The sequence below is a fragment of the Eurosta solidaginis genome, chromosome 1 (genome assembly GCF_040869045.1).
Source record: "Eurosta solidaginis isolate ZX-2024a chromosome 1, ASM4086904v1, whole genome shotgun sequence".
NCBI lineage: Eukaryota > Metazoa > Arthropoda > Insecta > Diptera > Tephritidae > Eurosta > Eurosta solidaginis.
In genome coordinates, this window is record NC_090319.1 from 251,395,315 (window position 1) to 251,418,919 (window position 23,605).

General features: G+C 35.6%; 1 protein-coding gene across 5 annotated transcripts in view; it reads right to left on the reverse strand.

Moving 5' to 3' along the window:
- Bruce (BIR repeat containing ubiquitin-conjugating enzyme) overlaps window positions 1–23,605 on the reverse strand; it is a 268,342-nt gene that overhangs the window by 107,957 nt on the left and 136,780 nt on the right. For all 5 annotated transcript variants that reach the window (XM_067760344.1, XM_067760342.1, XM_067760343.1 and 2 more), the window contains 4 exons: window positions 22,992–23,252; window positions 22,731–22,897; window positions 22,438–22,670; window positions 22,250–22,358 (listed from right to left, as the gene is read on the reverse strand). In XM_067760344.1, coding sequence (XP_067616445.1) covers window positions 22,250–22,358; window positions 22,438–22,670; window positions 22,731–22,897; window positions 22,992–23,252 — 770 coding nt within the window. The remainder of the gene's footprint in view (window positions 1–22,249; window positions 22,359–22,437; window positions 22,671–22,730; window positions 22,898–22,991; window positions 23,253–23,605) is intronic.

Sequence of the window (23,605 nt, forward strand, 5' to 3'; positions counted from 1 at the left end):
CATAAGGGAAAATAACCATGTAGGAAAATGAACCGAGGGAAACCCTGGAATGTGTTTGTATGACATGTGTACCAAATGAAAGGCATTAAAGAGTATTGGTGGACGCCATTAAGGGATATAGCCATAAAGGTGGATCAGGGTTGACTCTAGAATGCGTTTGTACGATATGGGTATCAAATGAAAGGTGTTAATGAGTATTTTAAAAGGGAGTAATCCTTAGTTCCATAGGTGGACGCCGTTTCGAGATATCGCCATAAAGGTGGACCAGGGGTGACCCTACAATTTGTTTGTACAATATGGGTATCAAAAGAAAGGTGTTAATGAGTATTTTAAAAGGGAGTGATCCTTAGTTCCACAGGTGGACGCCGTTTCGAGATATCGCCATAAAGGTGGACCAGGTGTGACCCTAGAATTTGTTTGTACGATATGGGTATCAAATTAAAGGTATTAATGAGGGTTTTAAAAGGGAGTGGTGGTAGTTGTATAGGTGGTCGCCTTTTCGAGATATCGCCATAAAGGTGGAAAAGGGATGACTCTAGAATGCGTTTGTACGATATGGGTATCAAAAGAAAGGTGTTAATGAGTATTTTAAAAGGGAGTGATCCTTAGTTCCACAGGTGGACGCCGTTTCGAGATATCACCATAAAGGTGGACCAGGGGTGACCCTAGAATTTGTTTGTACAATATGGTTATCAAAAGAAAGATGTTAATGAGTATTTTAAAAGGGAGTAATCCTTAGTTCCATAGGTGGACGCCGTTTCGAGATATCGCCACAAAGGTGGACTAGGGGTGACCCTAGAATTTGTTTGTATAATATGGGCATCAAACGAATGGTGTTAATGAGTATTTTAAAAAGAGAGTGGGCCTTAGTTCTATAGGTGGACGCAGTTTCGAAATATCGCCATAATGGTGGACCAGGGGTGACTCTAGAATGTGTTTGTACGATATGGGTACCAAATTAAAGGTATTAGTGAGGGTTTTAAAAGGGAGTAGTGGTTGTTGTATAGGTGGTCGCCTTTTCGAGATATCGCCATAAAGGTGGACCACGGGTGACTCTAGAATGCGTTTGTACGATATGGGTGTCAAATGAAAGGTGTTAATGAGTATTTTAAAAGTGAGTAATCCTTAGTTCCATAGGTGGACGCCGTTTCGAGATATCGCTATAAAGGTGGACCAGCGTAGCATTATACGTCATACCCACTGTAAGGTACCATTATACCTCACAACGACTGTAACACACTTGCGGTATTACGCTGTATAAATTCCAAATATATTTTAGTAATAATCATATTACAATATTTTTCCCAACATAAATTATTGAACTAACCCTAAACGATATGGAATGCCGAACATGAGACCTATATCCATTCACAGCTAATCAATTATACATATAAACATACAACCCATTGTAATTATACATACTAACATACAAGCCTCTTTTGGGAAAATACCGAAACACTCAAACTGATCTGCCGACGCTGCTAAATGTACAAAACTACATGTATGGAGTTATGCATACAAAAATACATGTATACAAAGACCGTATACAAACAGACATGTATGCATTCTCCATTCCCTATGTACTTATTTTTAGTTATTAGTATTTAGATATTTATTAATGTATAGGTTAAACAAATTAGTATAAAGACAAGAATTTATTCAATAAAGTGAAGATTTAAGTCGCAACCTTTAACTTGCAACGTCTTCTTATTCCTTCAAACTTTTCATGGCGATCCTGCCAGTTTAGATCAAATCAGCACAACTGCTAAAAACGATCTAACTGGAAAAGATCCTGCCAGTTCAATCTTTTTAAAAAAAAAAAAGTTGCTGATCAAGCAATAAAAAATTTTTTCTAAGATCCAGCCAGTTATTAGAAATCCTACAAATTTGGCAAGGAGCAAAGGGTAAACAACACAGTTATTAATCCTGCAAAAATTGGTAACACAGAAGGAGCAAAAGGAGCAAAGGGTAAACAACATAGTTATTAATCCTGCAAAAATTGGTAACACAGAAGGAGCAAAAGGAGCAAAGGGTAAACAACACAGTAATTAAAAATCCTGCAAAAATTGGTAACACAGAAGGAGCAAAAGGGAGCAAAGGAAATTATGATCGACAACCTAATAAAATGCATTAACAATCAACGCGAGAAGTTTCGACAACAATATGCACATCTTTTAAAACGCATAAACCTGAGCAATCTGATACAACTAACAGCATAAACTGGAGAGCGGACATAAAACAATAAAATCAGCACTGACAGCGTAGATATGAAACATTGATACCCAGCAAAATACTAAATGGCAGCAACTTAGACTAAAGTAGGTATACAATTTATAACGTTAAGTATGTTTAAAAAAAAAAAAAAATTTTAGAATCAATTGAGCGGCCTTACGGACGCTAAACCATTAGCAAAAACGAAAGTTTTTGCTTAGGATTTTTTTTTTCTTTTAGTAGGAAATAAAATTAATTAAAATTTTTTTTTTTTGAACAAACTTTCATTTCCTTTAAAATAGAAAAACTGTACTTTAAACAAAAAAACAAAAAAAAAAATAAATATTATATAGTATGTACAAACAATTTCTTTTAAACAAAAAATATAATATAAAAATTTACTCAGTTAAAATTTAAAAATAAAATTTTTTTATAGAAAAAGAAAAGTAAATAGGAATATTTAGGACACTTCTAAAACCTCTAGAGAAATCCCATAGAACATTTTAATAAAATTCAAAAATTTTAACTACTCTGTCCATTACTATTAAAATGCAAATAAACCCCTCAGATCTTCCTCTCTATTGGTGGGATGAAAATACCCGACACACTAGGGACCTACCCAAAGAACTAGAAGGTTTAAAGAAATTGTAGAAGATAATAGGTATGGAAAGGGAACCCACAATTGAGGACATTATAAACCCCACTACCAGGGTGGAAGAAATAATGCGAATGATGAGGAAAGTGTTTCCCAACAATGCCAAATGCTAAGTAGCATTGAAAAAAAAAAAAAAAAAAAATCGTTTTCAACCTAAAAATTAGGAAAAAAAGATTGAAGCCCAATGTGGCGTAGAAAAAAATTTTTTTTACATTAAAATTAAACAAATTTTTCCAACAAAATTTTTCTTAAACTTTTATGCCAACTAAATAAGGAAAAATAATAAATGGAATGCATAATATAAAGAATACAATCAAATTTTTTTTATTTATTTCAACTCTCATAAAAGCAAAGAAAAATTTCAAGATGCCTTGGTGGACAAAAATAGCCCAAGTCATTATGGTAGCCATAGCTGGCTATGAAGTAGGAAAAGAAAGCTCTGAAACAAGAGATAACAAAATAGTCAAGTACGAGCCATCAACTAGGGTAGATACAGAAAGTACTCCGAACATTCCGGATGTTTGGTTAGCAATTATAGGTTGTGTATTCATCCTATTGATCATCACAATAGCCATGATGCTCAAAAACTATATGAAGCACAAATTTAGGCAAGTAAAACCAGCCACAACTCGTATCTAACCCATTACCAGTACCAAACTAAAACTGAGGAAGAGCGATAAATTCAAATAAATCTCAAATAATAAACCTAAAAGTGTCACAATCGACAGTAAAGGCAACCCTGCCTAAAGCGAACAGCAAATCAAAAAAAAAATTAGCATAATTCCTTTGATGGCTCCTGACAAAAATAGTCATGAAGCAATAGGAAATTTTAGGACAGTGGAAATAGGCAAAAACTAAGAAACCTTTAAAACCAGCCCATAACAAAAAAAAAATGATGAAGAATAGTCACAAAGAGAACCTATAAAAATATAAGTGAAGCGCTATACAAATTTGCAATAAGACATGTCGCGCTCGTTTTCATCTTAGGATAGAAAAATGGTAGCGTAGGAAAAACAAGAAACCTGATTGTAGATGATAAAATTGACTTAGGACAATTACTTATCAGGCTGTACACACGTTGTACAAATGCCGCCAATACAGGACTTGGTATTTATATGAAAAACACAGTTGTCCTCATGGACAAATTGGTGAAAAATGATTATTTACTCGAGTAGGCAAATTTAAAATAACAAAAGTAGGTACCCAAATTCTCTAAGATCAAACAATTGCACAAACCCAAAAAGGTTGTGAAAGTGACAAATCCCGGTATAAAAATAATTCTTCATAAAAGTCATGACGATTCTGTCTTGGTGGCCGCCGCAGAAATCGCATGACAAATAAGATCAAAGAAATAGCTGGAAAATATGAATCCATATAAAAAGAACATTAAAGATACGAAAAATTTTTTGCACCCACTGTACCTTCCACTTATCCATTAATAGAACTACTATCAATACATAGCTACCCCGCTCTTCCATCAGCAACCCCTCTATCATCTATGTAATTATTACAAATTTACCTTATTATGAATGAAAAATATCAAAAAAAAAAAAAAAAGAGAAATATTTTCCTTAAATAATATGCGGAATTAGTTTAAAATAAATACATTCATTTATTGCCTAGGTCTTATAAGGTCATATTTTTACATATTAAGAAAATAGCTCACTCTAACCCCAATAGATTAGAAAATATTAATAGCAAGGTTTCTTCTTCTTTAACTTTAGGTAGATAAATAATAAAAATTATTTAGATAGGAAAATGATTTGCATAAGTTAATAAGTAATGGTAGAATAAATAATGGTAGAAACTATAAAAATAATTTAGAAACTAATAAATAAATATTCCAATTCACTTGATTTGTAAGAACAACTAATAAATAAATATTCCAATTCACTTGATTTGTAAGAACATGACGATTTTTAAGAGTCGACGCTCTTAAGGACCGGCTGTACAAAACAATTGTATAAAATTTTAATATAAACAATATAAATAAAATAAGTAAGATTTAAAAAATTTCTACATCTAAAAATCTAGAATTTTGAATAAAAAATGGACTTATACAAAAAAAAAAAATATATATATACGTAAAAAGTAAACAATAATTATAACAATAAAAATAGCAAGGTCAACAGATCAAACGCAGAGCAAACAACCTCTTTCACTACAACAATAAAATATCAAAATCATTGAAAATATGACAAAGAGTCTCATACAATTGTTCACAAAACAACTGTATAAAACTCTTTTTCTAAAGCGGATGGTGTAGCATTATACGTCATACCCACTGTAAGGTACCATTATACCTCACAACGACTGTAACACACTTGCGGTATTACGCTGTATAAATTCCAAATATATTTTAGTAATAATCATATTACAATATTTTTCCCAACATAAATTATTGAACTAACCCAGACGATATGGAATGCCGAACATGAGACCTATATCCATTCACAGCTAATCATTTATACATATAAACATACAACCCATTGTAATTATACATACTAACATACAAGCCTCTTCTGGGAAAATATGGAAACACTCAAACTGATCTGCTGACGGTGCTAAATGTACAAAACTACATGTATGGAGTTATGCATACAAAAATACATGTATACAAAGACCGTATACAAACAGACATGTTTGCATTCTCCATTCCCTATATACTTATTTTTAGTTATTAGTATTTAGATATTTATTAATGTATAGGTTAAGCAAATTAGTATAAAAGACAAGAATTTATCCAATAAAGTGAAGATTTAAGTCGCAACTTTTAACTTGCAACGTCTTCTTATTCCTTCAAACTTTTCACCAGGGGTGACCCTAGAGTTTGTTTGTACAATATGCGTATCAAAAGAAAGGTGTTAATAAGTATTTTAAAAGAGAGTAATCCTTAGTTCCATAGGTGGACGCCGTTTAGAGATATCGCCATAAAGGTGGACCAGGGGTGACCCTAGAATTTGTTTGTACAATATGGGCATCAAACGAAAGGTGTTAATGAGTATTTTAAAAGGGAGTGGGCCTTAGTTCTATAGGTGGACGCCTTTTCGAGGTATCGCAATAAAGGTGGACCAGGGGTGACTCTAAACTTTGTTTGTACGATATGGGTATCAAATGAAAGGTGTTAATGAGTATTTTTAAAAGGGAGTGGGCCTTCGTTCTATAGGTGTTCGCCTTTTCGAGATATCGCCATAAAGGTGGACCAGGGGTGACTTTGGAATATGTTTGTACGATATGGGTATCAAATGAAAGGTGTTAGTGAATATTTTAAAAGGGCGTGGAGCTTAGTTCTATAGGTGGACGCCTCTTCGAGATATCGCCATAAAGGTGACCAGGGGTGACTCTAGAATGTGTTTGTACGATATGGGTATCAAATTAAAGGTATTAATGGGAGTTTTAAAAGGGAGTGGTGGTAGTTGTATATGTGAAGACGTTTTCTAGATATCGACCAAAATGTGGACCAGGGTGACCCAGAACATCATCTGTTGGATACCGCTAATTTATTTATATATGTAATACCACGAACAGTATTCCTTCCACGATTCCAAGGGTTTTTGATTTCGCCCTGCAAAACTTTTTCATTTTCTTCTACTTAATATGGTAGGTGTGACAACCATTTTATTAAGTTTTTTCTAAAGTTATATTTCGCGTCAATAAACTAATCCAATTACCTTACCATGTTTCATCCCTTTTTTCGTATTTGGTATAGAATTATGGCATTTTTTTCATTTTTCGTAATTTTCGATATCGAAAAAGTGGGTGTGGTCATAGTCGGATTTCGTTCATTTTTCATACCAAGATAAAGTGAGTTCAAGTAAGTACGTGAACTAAGTTCATTAAAGATATGTCGATTTTTGCTCAAGTTATCGTGTTAACGGCCATGCGGAAGGACATACGGACGACTGTGTATAAAAACTGGGTGTGGCATCAACCGATTTCGCCCATTTTCACAGAAAACAGTTAACGTCATAAAATATATGCCCTACCACATTTCAAAAGGATTGGTTAATTTTTGTTCGACTTATGGCGTTAAAAGTATCCTAGACAAATTAAATGAAAAAGGGCAGAGCCACGCCCATTTTGAAATTTTCTTTTATTTTTGTATTTTGTTGCACCATATCATTACTGGAGTTGAATGTTGACATAATTTACTTATATACTGTAAAGATATAAAATTTTTTGTTTAAATTTTACTTTAAAAAAATGGTCCTTCTCCAATTTTGCTAATTTTTATTAAGCGTACATAATGTAATAGGGGTAATGAATGTTCCTGCCAAATTTCATCATGATATCTTCAAAGACTGCCAAATTACAGCTTGCAAAATTTTTAAATTACCTTCTTTTAAAAGGGGGCGGTGCCACGCCCATTGTCCAAAATTTTACTAATTTTCTATTCTGCGTCATAAGTTCAACTCGTCTACCAAGTTTCGTCGCTTTATATGTCTTTGGTAATGAATTATCGCACTTTTTCGGTTTTTCGAAATTTTCGATATCGAAAAAGTGGGCATGGTTATAGTCCGATATCGTTCATTTTAAATAGCGATCTGATATGAGTGCTCAGGAACCTACATACCAAATTTCATCAAGATACCTCAAAATTTACTCAAGTTATCGTGTTAACGGACGGACGGACATCGCTCAATCAAATTTTTTTTCGATCCTGATTATTTTGATATATGGAAGTCTATATCTATCTCGATTCCTTTATATATGTACAACCAACCGTTATCCAATCAAACTTAATATACTCTGTGAGCTCTGCTCAACTGAGTATAAAAAATTAGACAACATTCGAAAAAGTCAACCCAAATAAAATAAAGCAAGTAAACGTTACTCTCAGATAGAAAAAAATAACAAAAAAATTAAGTCTTTACATGAAGGTAAAAAAGGACGGAACTGTGGAACAAACAACAGTTGTGACGAACATCGAAAACTTAAATACGGAGGGAGTGACAAGAACAAAAGCACACCATCTCGCTACATACAAAGCAGGGGAAAAAGAAAAAAAATCATACGAAAATTACAAGACAAAGAGGAAAAAACTTATACACTTTTGTGTTTCAATGACACATCAAAAAGCCCCATCTGCAAAATGAAAATATAAAAAGTGGCATTTTCTTATAGGCAGATATAAATATTTCAATATAGAAGCCAAATCATTCCTAACAATGTTACCAAAGCTCTCCCAAGAAGAAGAAAAACATAAAAACATAAACTCTAGCATTCCTATTGAATCAGACTCATGCGTCGCGACAAACGACAAAAGCAAGCTGACACCTATTTAAACAATTTCGAAGGAAGCGATCTACCCGAATATGTTGCTCTATTTTTGGTTAATTTCAAAATACTTTAGGGTTAGACAATGTTTTAACTGTGGAAGATTAGGTCACACTAGTCAAGGCTGCAAAGCAAAAAACATACATCTTATTTTATAACTTTAAACGAGCAATTCTTGTATATTTCTATATTTGTATGTTGCCATTTAGGGTTGCCACCTATTCGAAATTAAAAAAATTTCATGAGATATGCCGATATGGGTATCAAACGAAAGGTATTTTACGCCGCATTACAATAGGGACATTTTTGAGGAGGGTTGCCATTCAGGGTTGCCACCTATTGGAAATAAAAAAAAAATTGCATAAGATATGCCGATATGGGTATCAAACGAAAGGTATTTCACTCCGCATTACAATAGGGACATTTTTGAGTAGAGGTGCCATTTAGGGTTGTCCCCTATTCGAAATTAAAAAAATTGCATTAGATATGCCGATATGGGTATCAAACGAAAGGTATTTCACTGTGCATTATAATAAGGGCATTTATGAGTAGGGTTGCCATTTAGGGTTGGGGTAGTTAGACGAAATATAACTCTACTTACTCATATTCTATTAAAGCTTTGAAGGAGAACATTAAAGCTAAAAATCTTCGTAAATAAATCTTACACATGATTCGACTTAATTTTCTTAATTTCACACACGCTAATAAAATATAAATGCAATATCAAGGCACCTTGGCAAGTTCTAGCAAAATATATTTAAATGCACATTTTTGGCAAATATGAAATGAATAATTGCAATTTCTGTTGTTGTTGTCGTAGCGATAAGGTTGCTCCCCGAAGGCTTTGGGGAGTGTTATCGATGTGATGGTCCTTTGCCGGATACAGATCCGGTATGCTCCGGTAACACAGCACCATTAAGGTGCTAGCCCGACCATCTCGGGAACGATTTAGATGGGCACATTAAACCTTCAGGCCATTCCTACCTCCACCCCCCCCCCCCCCTTAGTTCCATGAGGAGCTTGGGGTCGCCAGAGCCTCATCTGTTAGTGAAACAGGAAGCGCCGCGGATAGGTGAGGTTGACAATTGGGTTTGGCTAAGCTGCATATTGCGCTGGCAACCTGAAGGGTTGCGCTACACAGCCCCTTGAATCTGGTATTTTAGTCGCCTCTTACGACAGGCATACCTACCGCGGGTATATTCTGACCCCCTAACCCCCTGAGGTAATTGCAATTTCTTACAGATTACTATTAGAAAGATTTCTCACCATAGCGAAAAGATATCTCACCATGATAATTTGCTACCGTTGAACACTAGAGGCATATGTTCAATTTGAAACCGACATCTAACCATTTAACTACTTACCAACAGATGGCGTTTAGGGAAGTAAGTTGACATTTAATTAAACTAACTGATAGTTGTCATTCGTGAAATTTACAAGTTTTTGGAAGATAATAAAATTGTGAGACTTTCATAGTGTATAACTAAAAAAATGTTTGAAATTAATAATTCGGCGCATGAAGATACTCGACCTAAATAACTTAGTTCTCGATTTCACTAATTGTCATAACAATCCTTATACTATAGGCTGGAATTACCCATTTCAAATTTTTCATTCCAGTTCATTTTGCGGTTGGTGTTTGATATGTTTTTGAAATCTATTTTTACGGAAATCAAATATTGGTAAGTAAAAATATGTAATATATGTACATTAGTGAGACCGCAAGTTATATGGACAATTTTTTTTTCATATTTTCACTTGGCAAACCCCTTATATTTATTCCAAATTAGAAAAAAAACTATATATAAAAATTTTAGATTGTTTGCATAATTATTGCACGTGCCTTGAGCCCACAAAGTTTGCTAAAAATGCTATTTTTCTCACTATGGCTCGCTTTAATTGTTCTTAACTTCAGTAATATTTATTTTATAGAAAAACTTTATTCACAAATATTCTAGGGATATATCTGATGAAAAATGTTGCTCTGTATTAGTTTTCTTTAACATTAATATTTAATACAGAAAAAACCAAATTAAAAAATAACAGCGAAATTTGCACATATCTTCGCATTCTTTGCATACGAACATATTTTCATATAATTATTTGTGTTATAAACTACTTTGCTTATTTATCACTTGGTAACACCATAGACTATTTAACTTAGTTGTATTGGCTTTGGAATTTCTGTCAGTGAATTAAAATATGTATTGTAATAATTGCTTACAGTCGAAATTATACGTGCATTGAAACCGAGTTTGTGTGTTTAGTATTCTTTTTCTATTAATAAATCTCTGCTACCAATTTGCAACACATAATTAGTGCAACAGTTTACCCTTAGTTCTTACTGAGTAGCAGAGCAGTATATTCTTGTTGTTGTTACTTAATGACGAATACATTTCATTTATTGTTAGGCTATTTTTCTCCTTCCTTAAGTGGATGTAAACTACCTTCTAACAACAAAGAAGTTATGAAGGTATTATTTTTAATGCTAACAGCTGTTTCTCGCAATTTCTTTTTTGAGTCATAAGCCACCTTTCATAGACCGGGTCACATATAATGCATGGAGGAAAGTGAATAAAAATTCTAAAATTAAATCGGAAACGCAAAGAGAAAGAGAAGACGCGTGGACGTCGAAGTTAGATGACTTATTTGATATAGCAAGTGCAAATGCACTGGACCTTATTAAAAATTCAGAGGACAAATTATTTTTGGAGAATCAAGGAAAGAAAAGTAGACCGTGGTTTATGTATGGCATCGATTACAAAACAGCAGTAAGTGAAGAACGAATGGAAGAACGTCAACAAAATCATTTAAAACGGAGAGAGCTTTTTATAGAGATATTTTTAATATAGAATAACATATATTTATTTGTACTGTCTTTATTCAGATGAAACAGCTGAACTTTCTTCCTGCAGTTCGGAGAGCGATATCAGCGAAATCGTTGCTAGCTATGAGGTAAGTTCAAGGTTATAAATTATAAGTAAAACGTGAGAATGAAACTATATAAAACGTTGATGAGAAATAATTGAAACACATTACAAAACTATAAGCAGAACACTTAATTCCTTTTTAACAGGTCTCGAGAGCAGAAGCTGTAATGCCAACGCCAGCCAAAAAAAAATGAGAGGATTTAAAAATATAATGACTCCAAAACTTGCAGCCGCTTTAGATGTTTGCAAGGTCGTGATCGGAAAGCCGTGCATTTAATTATATCTGTGGTAGAAGCACTCGGTCTTGAAGTACAAAACTATATTATAAATAAAACGGCAATACATAATGCAATGGAAAAAATGGGTATCAAACGAAAGGTATTTTACGCCGCATTACAATAGGGACATTTTTGAGGAGGGTTGCCATTCAGGGTTGCCACCTATTGGAAATTAAAAAAAAATTGCATAAGATATGCCGATATGGGTATCAAACGAAAGGTATTTCACTCCGCATTACAATAGGGACATTTTTGAGTAGAGGTGCCATTTAGGGTTGTCCCCTATTCGAAATTAAAAAAATTGCATTAGATATGCCGATATGGGTATCAAACGAAAGGTATTTCACTGTGCATTATAATAGGGGCATTTATGAGTAGGGTTGCCATTTAGGGTTGGGGTAGTTAGACGAAATATAACTCTACTTACTCATATTCTATTAAAGCTTTGAAGGAGAACATTAAAGCTAAAAATCTTCGTAAATAAATCTTACACATGATTCGACTTAATTTTCTTAATTTCACACACGCTAATAAAATATAAATGCAATATCAAGGCACCTTGGCAAGTTCTAGCAAAATATATTTAAATGCACTTTTTTGGCAAATATGAAATGAATAATTGCAATTTCTGTTGTTGTTGTTGTTGTCGTAGCGATAAGGTTGCTCCCCGAAGGCTTTGGGGAGTGTTATCGATGTGATGGTCCTTTGCCGGATACAGATCCGGTATGCTCCGGTAACACAGCACCATTAAGGTGCTATCCCGACCATCTCGGGAACGATTTAGATGGCCACATTAAACCTTCAGGCCATTCCTACCTCCACCCCCCCCCCCCCCCCCCTAAGTTCCATGAGGAGCTTGGGGTCGCCAGAGCCTCATCTGTTAGTGAAACAGGAAGCGCCGCGGATAGGTGAGGTTGACAATTGGGTTTGGCTAAGCTGCATATTGTGCTGGCAACCTGAAGGGTTGCGCTACACAGCCCCTTGAATCTGGTATTTTAGTCGCCTCTTACGACAGGCATACCTACCGCGGGTATATTCTGACCCCCTAACCCCCTGAGGTAATTGCAATTTCTTACAGATTACTATTAGAAAGATTTCTCACCATAGCGAAAAGATATCTCACCATGATAATTTGCTACCGTTGAACACTAGAGGCATATGTTCAATTTGAAACCGACATCTAACCATTTAACTACTTACCAACAGATGGCGTTTAGGGAAGTAAGTTGACATTTAATTAAACTAACTGATAGTTGTCATTCGTGAAATTTACAAGTTTTTGGAAGATAATAAAATTGTGAGACTTTCATAGTGTATAACTAAAAAAATGTTTGAAATTAATAATTCGGCGCATGAAGATACTCGACCTAAATAACTTAGTTCTCGATTTCACTAATTGTCATAACAATCCTTATACTATAGGCTGGAATTACCCATTTCAAATTTTTCATTCCAGTTCATTTTGCGGTTGGTGTTTGATATGTTTTTGAAATCTATTTTTACGGAAATCAAATATTGGTAAGTAAAAATATGTAATATATGTACATTAGTGTGACCGCAAGTTATATGGACAATTTTTTTTTTCATATTTTCACTTGGCAACCCCCTTATATTTATTCCAAATTAGAAAAAAAACTATATATAAAAATTTTAGATTGTTTGCATAATTATTGCACGTGCCTTGAGCCCACAAAGTTTGCTAAAAATGCTATTTTTCTCACTATGGCTCGCTTTAATTGTTCTTAACTTCAGTAATATTTATTTTATAGAAAAACTTTATTCACAAATATTCTAGGGATATATCTGATGAAAAATGTTGCTCTGTATTAGTTTTCTTTAACATTAATATTTAATCCAGAAAAAACCAAATTAAAAAATAACAGCGAAATTTGCACATATCTTCGCATTCTTTGCATACGAACATATTTTCATATAATTATTTGTGTTATAAACTACTTTGCTTATTTATCACTTGGTAACACCATAGACTATTTAACTTAGTTGTATTGGCTTTGGAATTTCTGTCAGTGAATTAAAATATGTATTGTAATAATTGCTTACAGTCGAAATTATACGTGCATTGAAACCGAGTTTGTGTGTTTAGTATTCTTTTTCTATTAATAAATCTCTGCTAACAATTTGCAACACATAATTAGTGCAACAGTTTACCCTTAGTTCTTACTGAGTAGCAGAGCAGTATATTCTTGTTGTTGTTACTTAATGACGAATACATTTCATTTATTGTTAGGCTATTTTTCTCCTTCCTTAAGTGGATGTAAACTACCTTCTAACAACAAAGAAGTTATGAAGGTATTATTTTTAATGCTAACAGCTGTTTCTCGCAATTTCTTTTTTGAGTCATAAGCCACCTTTCATAGACCGGGTCACATATAATGCATGGAGGGAAGTGAATAAAAATTCTAAAATTAAATCGGAAACGCAAAGAGAAAGAGAAGACGCGTGGACGTCGAAGTTAGATGACTTATTTGATATAGCAAGTGCAAATGCACTGGACCTTATTAAAAATTCAGAGGACAAATTATTTTTGGAGAATCAAGGAAAGAAAGGTAGGCCGTGGTTTATGTATGGCATCGATTACAAAACAGCAGTAAGTGAAGAACGAATGGAAGAACGTCAACAAAATCATTTAAAACGGAGAGAGCTTTTTATAGAGATATTTTTAATATAGAATAACATATATTTATTTGTACTGTCTTTATTCAGATGAAACAGCTGAACTTTCTTCCTGCAGTTCGGAGAGCGATATCAGCGAAATCGTTGCTAGCTATGAGGTAAGTTCAAGGTTATAAATTATAAGTAAAACGTGAGAATGAAACTATATAAAACGTTGATGAGAAATAATTGAAACACATTACAAAACTATAAGCAGAACACTTAATTCCTTTTTAACAGGTCTCGGGAGCAGAAGCTGTAATGCCAACGCCAGCCAAAAAAAAATGAGAGGATTTAAAAATATAATGACTCCAAAACTTGCAGCCGCTTTAGATGTTTGCAAGGTCAGTGATCGTAAAGCCGTGCATTTAATTATATCTGTGGTAGAAGCACTCGGTCTTGAAGTACAAAACTATATTATAAATAAAACGGCAATACATAATGCAATGGAAAAAATACGAGCAGAATAGTTCAAAAATATAAAAGAACGTTTCAACAAGAACGAACTTGGTGCAATTTGTCTGCACTGGGACGGAAAACTGTTACCAGCTCTTACTGGGAATGAAAAAGTTGACAGACTTCCAATCATAATTTCATACGGGCGTACGGAGCAACTACTTGAAGTTCCTGCACTTAAAAGTGGAACTGGCAGAGAGCAGGCGTCTGCTGTTTGAAAAGCTATATTTGAATGGGGACTTCAAGATCATATAAAAGCCTTGGTGTTCGACACAACTGCCGTAAATACGAGCCGTTTTAATGGAACCTGTACGACTGTTGAACACAGTCTTCAAAAGCAGCTTCTTTGGCTACCTTGCCATCACCACATTTTGGAAGACGTATTAAAAAGTCCCTTTGAAGTTAACCGAAAGCCCAAATGTAAAAATATTTGAGCAATTTAAAAATACATGGGGAAATATTAACCAAAATAATTATCAGTCTGGAATGGAAGATAATGATGTCAAAAAATATTTAACAGTAGATAAAGATAAAATAATTGAATTTGTGAACGATGCGATCAAAAATAAACAGCCAAGATGTGATTACAGAGAGTTTCTTGAGCTAACACTAATATTTCTGGGCGATGCAGCTTTTCGCGCCCCTGGGGCTGTCCACCACGCGAGAGGGATGGCAAAAGCTAGATACTGCTTAAAAATTTAAAGATAGGAAAGCTTTAGGTAATATATGTATTTTTATTGTTTCAATATATGTTGAGATGTGATTCTCTGCCCCTTCTGCTGCACAAGCACCATACAAAGATTTCCAGCTTTTGAAAAAACTGGATTCTTTTAAAAAAATGGATGCTTATATATCTCAAGTTGCATTACACAAATTTAAAAACCACTAATGGTACTTGAGTCCTGAATGTGGGACTTTAGCATTTTTTGATAACAGTGTTTCTGTTGAGTCAAAAAAAGAGATGGTGAATGCATTGAGTCGTGAGACTTTAGATGAAGACGTAAAACACGCCTCAATTCAACATTTAAATGTTATGCATGTTGTTGAAGGCGGAATGGATCAGTTCATTTCTTCTGAGACAATTTTTTTCTTCGCTTTAAAATCAATACAGCAAAAAAATTATCCAAGTTGATGGCCTGCGGATAGTAATTTTAAAACTGTTCTTGAAATTGTTAATGGCATTCACGTGGTAAACGATACAGCTGAACAAGCGGTGAAATTGATGCAAGACTACAACCCAATGCTCACCAAAGAGGAGGAACAAAAACAATATATATTGCAACTTGTCAAAAACTATCAAAAACAATTTCCTTTGAGCACGAAGGAGATTGTATTACAAAACTTTTTATAATTACACCATCTAATAAAATAAATAACCATCAGGCAAAGAATGCGAAGATATCTGAAAATTTCGCTGTTATTATAGCTTTCATGAACATGAAATGGTATATTAACTTTGGTCCGATGTTTGTAACGTTGAGAAATATAGAAGATAGACTCACCATTAAGTATACCGACTTGATCAGGGCGACGAACTGAGTTGATATAGCCATGTCCGTCTGTCTGTTTGAGCGCAAACTAGTCCCTCAAATTTTGAGTTATCTCAAAATTTGTCACAAGGATGTATTTTTGTATTATATTAGACATTTGTCGGATCCGGTAGGATCGGACCACTATAACATATATCTCCCACACAACCGATCGTTCACATAAGACGATTTTGGTCATTCCTGCCGCAATTTAGAAAGTATATACATGAAACTCGGTAATATATATTTTAACATATCATAGAAGATTTTCTGAAAAAACCACTTTGATCGGAGCTATATCTAGCATATATCCCATACAACCGATCGTTCAGATAGAAAGATTTTTGGCAATTTCACCCTTAATTTCCAATAAACTTGGTGATATTTATTCTAATATATCATAGAAGATATCATGAAAAAATCATTTCCATCGGAGCTATATATAATATATATCCCATACAACCGATCGTTCAGATAGAAAGATTTTTGGCCATTTCTTCCTTAGTTTCCAATATAAAAACGTGAAACTTGGTGATATAATTCTAATATATCATAGAAGATTTCCTGTAAAAATCATTTCGATCGGAGCTATAATATATATCGCATACAACCGATCGTTCACTTTACTCGAACGCACCAAAAGAATATGCTTCAAACAAAGGAAAATTAATATCTAAGGAGATGCCTGGCAGTCCTTCCTAGCACACCAACTTTAGCGAGATACGCGTTAACCTGTGAGTATCCACTAAAACATAGAACTTTATGGTTAACTGTAACGGCAAAAGAACTGATTAAACAACTATTTTCAAATTTGATACGAATAATACTTAAAAAAAACCTTATAAATTAACAATAATCGAATTGAAAAAAACTACGTCATCACATACGAACAATTAAAACCGTCTACTATGAAGAAGTAACAAACCTATACTAACAAACAAAGTGGGATGTGCCGTTCATGGAGTTTTGCTAAACGTTGCCTACCTGTTCAGCATTGATGTTAGTTTAACATCCGCAACTGGAGAACCATTCGCAACTTACAAGCAATTGAAGTAGCCAACAATAACAAATGGACAACAATAGGAGTCTTCGCAGACTGCCTAGCAGCTATTAAATCATTGGAATACATGGAAACTCAAAACCACATAATGGCCAAAATTCAAAACAACATCGCAAATTCACAAATTTTAATGTTAAAAAGTCGGATCCAAGGGGTTTATAAGATCAATACAAAGCTTTATAGCTTCAGAGCTTCCGCCACCGAATTGTCAACCTTAACTACGCGAGGGGCGGGATGGCTTAGAAGGTTTTATGTCGTGATATTAACCGTTTCCGAGATGTTCGGGCTGGTACAAAGGACCTTCAACATCAATAACACTCCACTGGTATGTAGAGGTTTACGCCGATTACTTTATCCACGGCGGCGTAGGCTCTATTATTTGTATACCGGCGGTGGTGACGGGACTGGCGCGCCGACAAATTGATCGCTTAAACCTCTAAACTGCATGGCTGGACTTCAGAGTATCACATTGTCCACAACTAATGAATATGGAAAGATACTGCTGACGTCAATGGTATGTTTGACGATCTGGAACAATATCATAAAGTTGCGGATGAGTATCTGCGAGGCTTGTAATACGAAAATTTTAAATAATATTTGGAAAAGTTTTGTTTATAGGTATGTAAGGAAATCGACGTTTCGGCCATTTCGGAAAAATCCGGAGTTTTTGCCTCAAAATCTCGCGGATCGTTAAAAATATTTCAGGAGTAGCTCTTTGCAGAGGGAGGGAGGAATACTTAAATGGCCACACTTAGTTTCACCGAAGGAGATGTTCTGGGCTAGCTCTAATACTCGTCGTCGGCACGATTTCTTTAAATCGTTTGTGGCTACATGCTGGTCCCGCACAAAGGCGACTTACGGTAGTTATCAATTATCTACTAATAGCCGTGACTCTCATGGCACAGTTTTAACAATTACCACCAATGCTGGCCAATTGTCCATCGCGCCAAAGGCGCGTTCTGTTTTTTCGGCTGTTTTTAAGAGCTACAATTCCCGACGTGCGAACAGTAGCAATCCCGACCACCAGTCGCTACTACGCCTCCTGGCCCTCATACCATATGCCAGCACAGAAGCTATAGGACTGCGACTTCGAACTCACACTTTCTAGGTGTAGCTCCTAAGACTTTTTGCCGCGCAATGCTGGCTAGCTACACCAAAGAAACACCTTGAAACGTAAGTGAGTAACTGTTCAGCCAAGGATGCCGCCCTCGAAATCATAAGCTGTCTAAGAGGACATCATTGCGTAACTCATGGATGAAAATCGTATAATCCTGGGCGCATCTACATAATTTAAACTTTACATGGAACATGGATAAATTTTTTAAAATGTTAACCAAAATTTGCACATGTTTGTATTCGACACATTGACTTCAATAGTCTTCGTTTCTGGCCTTATGATATAAGACCTCATTATGGATGACCGCCTAAATAAACCAGCTCACAAAATTTCATCAAGACATCTCAAATTAAATTAAATGGGCAGGACTCGTTAACTGGCAGCCGATGGTAACATTGAAATCCGACCACCTATCCATACTCCTCGAGCGATCTGCCGAATTCATTACTACTGAAAAACGCACTTTTATCAATTCAAAAAAGGAAAGTGGTAAGATTACAAAATTTTACAATCGTTTTTCTGCCCTCCCTATTCCGACTGATGCCCGTCAAGGGGAGTGTGCTTTCCGCAAGGTCATTGATTTCGCTGGAAGAATTATTATTATATATTTAGGCTCAAAATAGGAAGCTGAACAGCTCCACCCAGACATTAAAACAGCTTTCAATGAGAGTTGCCCCCAAGGAAAGATACGTACACAACGCGATGTGCCTTGGTGGAACAAAAAGCTTGGGCAGGTAAGATGCCAGGCTAGGAAGCTGTTCAATAAAGCGAGAGCTACGGGCGACTGGGATTCATACAAAGTCGCTCTAACATCTTACAATAAAGAACTTAGGAAATCTAAAAGGGCTACCTGGAGAGAACACTGTGAAAAGATTAATAATCTTCCAGCAGCGGTTCGACTATAAAAAGCCCTTTCTAGAGATCACAGAAATGTAATTGGCACGTTGAAAAAAACAGATGGGAGCTACACCACGCGACCGGAAGAGACGAGCAACTATTACTGGAAACACACTTTCCTGACTGCACAGCAGGCTATCAATCACCACCCATAATGGCAGATTTGCCAACCATCAGCGGTAATGAAAAAAGCTTAGCAACAAAGCTCACCACTGTGACATGGGTACAATGGGCTCTGTCTAATTTTAGCCCACCCAAGTCTTCAGGACCGGATGGGGTCTACCCTTGTCTGTTACAACAAGGGATAAATCAGTCCTATCCACTTTATATAAGGCATCACTACTGCTCGGCCACATCCCGAGCAGGTGGGCAGAGGTTAAGGTAGTATTTTTACCAAAGCCAGGGAAACCCGAGCAACTGCCCTGATCATATCGACCAAAAAGTCTGAGCTCGTTTCTCCTAAAAAGTATGAAGAAAATCTTAGATCAGCATATCAGGGAGGTCAATTTAAATAAACTCACTCTGTGTAGGAGTCAGTTCGCCTACCAGTCAGGGAAATCCACGGAGACGGCTATTCATAGTCTCACGGTAAAAATCGAAGACTCTAGGGTCTAAAAATACAGCCCTCTGCGCTTTTATTGATATATCAGGGGCTTTCGATAACACAACACATCAAGCTATCGAACAAGCTATGATTGAGAAGGACATAAACCCTATAATAATTCGATAGGTGCTGTCTATGTTAAAGAGTAGAAAAATCCATTTGGAACTGGGAGGGACAACTGAATCAATTGCGGTCACAAGAGGATGCCCACAAGGAGGTTTGCTCTCCCCTCTCCCGTGGACCATGGTTATAGATGACTTCCTTCAGTTAATGAAAACCAAGGGATTTGACACACAAGGATATGCAGATGACCTAGTTATTTGCATCACAGGGATGCACGAAGATACAATATCAGATCGCATGCAACAAGCCCTTTGCATCATAGATACGTGGTGCGATACCAAAGGATTGTCTATCAATTCTAACAAAACTGTTATAGTGCCCTTTCACACGGAGAAGAAAATTATCCATCCCTGGGTGGTACAAATATACAATTCTCAGTGGAGGCTAAATATCTAGCGGTCACACTGGATAGAACCCTCACGTGGAATGCTCATTTGGATGATATACTAAACAAGGCCTGTACTCGTCTCTACGGCAAAGCATGTGGGATATGTCCAAAAATGGTATATTGGACATTTAATACTGTTGTAAGGCCAATAGTCACCTATGCTTCCCTAGTTTGGTGGCAGAAGGCCACGCAAAGAACGGCAGCAGCTAAACTAAGCAAACTGCATCGACGGCATAACGGGTGTGATGAGGCTGGTGCACTTAGTGCTTTGTGGGAATACCTCCCTCCCCTATTCTGATAGAGAAAGAAGCAACATTAGGACTTCCAAATATTTCTGAGTTGAAGCAAGGAAATATGATAGGGCATTTGAAAGTAATAAGAAAATGCATAGGAAATCCCTCATTACAACTGCGTGGCGCGATGTCCCCTAAGCTCAGAATCTCACGGAACTTTGAAGTGTCCATTGTGGACAGGACCCACTGGGAAATAGGGAATTCTTATAACGACCCTGACTCAGAGGTCTGGTTCACGGATGGATCGAAATTCGATGACGTTAAAACGGGAGTTGGCATCTATGGGCCGAACTTCAAGAAATCGATACCAATAGGATGCTACCCCACCATATTTCAGGCAGAAATTCATGCAATAGAAGTCTGTGGTAGAGAATGTCTGCGGAGAGGCTCAACATCGAAGAGCATCTACATTGTCACATTATGACATGAAGGTAATGAACATGCAGATTACCTAGCAAAGCAGGGTGCTACAACAGCATTCTATGGTCCAGAGCCCTTTTGTGGACTTACAAAAGCACACACCAGGGTAATTGGGAAATTAAACAATTCAGACGTCACTGCATTGACTGCGCAGGGCAAAGGCAGGCCAAACTGTTTATACTTCCGGCAACGAAAATATCAGCCAAACTCAATAAAATAAGCAGGGAGGACATAAGAAATCTCACTGGGTACGGGACACAGCGGTCTACGATATCACCTAAGTAAATTAAATCTATCCGATACCCAAATTTGTCGGTTCTGTGAGCTGGATGATGAAACGCCGGTTCACATTCTCTGCGAACGCGTCGCACTAGCTAGGCAGAGACTATCCCATCTAGGTGGTGGGACTCTTAATCCCTACGTGATATGGAGTAAAAAGCCTGAAGATGTACTTAGATATATCAAAAGCCTCCAGATACAAAATTAGGCTGAAAGGTCTTGCACAATAGATCTGTACAAATGTCGCAGTGCTTCCAGACCTATTAATAATAGTAGACTCAAAATAAATTTTAAGACTAACAAAAGAACACTATCTGCTGAGGGCATCAGCTATACTTAATAAAATTAGATAGACTAGTAAAAATACCATAAAACAAAATTAAGTTAAATGAAAGTGAAGTAAAATATAATACAAATTCAATTAAATAAAATACAATAAAGCAGTTATTTCCAATAGAAGGTATAGAAAAGAGTTACTTAATTCAATATACGGACACACCGAAATACAAACGTGCCTATTCACCAGCAGGGGGCCGCTGGCGGCATCGCAGATAAAATTACTAACACTGAAATGCGGATAACGCCGATTAGCTTGATAGTCTAAATAAAGGATGCGGCATAAGCCCCTCTGCTAAACACTTGAGGCTGGCTCAGTCTTACAGACGTTCCGCCCATTCAACAGCTACTTCCTTGGCGCTGTAGATGGGCCCAAAGATATAGGGGAGAATGACCGTTAGGAAAGTTAATCAGTGAACTAAAGGACATAAAGGACAGTGGAAAGGGCTCCATTACTCAAAGTGTTAAAGATTAGGTGAAAGCGAACGCTGTCACATACAGTAAGGTAGTAGTCTCGACTGCAGAAAATAAAAAATATATTGCCATGAGATAGTCTCAGACTACTGCGAAGCTGGGTCAGAGGAAAATGCATACCTTTTACACATTTGTATTTGGTTCTACCGTAAAATATTCTGAAAATGAATAAGAATATTGCAACGCGTTGCTTACGCTGTATCAAACAGACGAGCATTATCAAAATTATTAAATATTTCTATTACTTACTGCATATACCATTTGGTTTTAATACTTCAGCAACATCCATGTCATTATCGGATTTTTTGGAGTTAACTATCTTCATTTGCTTATCTCCATTATATACAATATCGTTGAGCTAGAATCATTACAAGATTTATTATGTAAATTATATATACATGTATTTAATGCTCTATTTTTTTTTAGTTTGCTCTTACGTTATAGTTTTCCTGTTCTTTTGGCATATCAACCATTGGTGCGACAATCAATTCTTCCATATTAATGTTTGAAGTACTAGATGCTGAAACAGTATCCATGTTGTCGATGCGAGTTGCCTCGGATGTTGAAGCACATGTGTAATGTAATTGTTCCACCTCTAATAAACCTCGTAATTGATTACTAACACTTTTACATTTAATTAAATGTGGAAATGTACGGAAGTCCACACCATCTGAAATAATAATACAATATGTAGATATTTATATCGTTAAATTCTTTAAAAAAAATCTACCAATAGAGCAGAGTTTTTTTATATCCAAACCGGCAGCTTGCATTAGGCCTGCATTCGAGCGAATCATATTTATTAGTGATGATGGCAGTGCAACGTTATTTTTATTAATATTTGGCAAGTCGTAATCGAAAATTTCAGGTTCAAACGGAAATCCATAAAGACCAAATCTGTTGAACATTCATTTCATTTATAAAAACCAATAAAAAAAGATATTACAAACATAAATATTTTTATGTAAAAAGGTATATTTTAATTTTATACCTAGTACTAAGCAAAGAACAGTAGGGGTCCCAGCGTCCATCGATTTCCTGCGCAATATCAGTCAGTAATTTTACACATAACTCAGATATACCGTTGTGTGATTCCATAGTTGAAGTTGCACAAGCCAACATGGAATACCATCGTACAACACTGGCAAATTTGGCACTCGGTAATTCATTGAATGTATTTGCTACTGCATCCTTAATGGCAACATCCAGAGTGGAATGTGACTGCACCTCGACCGGCAAACTGCAGATGCCACTGAAAATTATAATACATAACCTTTATTTGTATGCTGATTAAGATTAAAATCTATATATACATATATGTATAAATGAAGTTGTGTGCGTTAGTACGTTCAAAGCTGAAGAACGGCTATATCGATTTGAATAGTTTTTCCTCGGTTATTTTCGATCTGATTCAAGGATCATTTACGGCAAAAAAAAAAAAAAACTTTTTTTTTTAAAAACCGCAATTGAAAAATATTTTAACTAATACTCAAAAACGGTTTGGCCGATTTCAATAATTTTTTTAGCAAAAAAACTTTTTTTAAATACTCAATTTATAAATATTTCAGCTAATATAACTAATTTGGCTGTTATTATTCCTGCTAC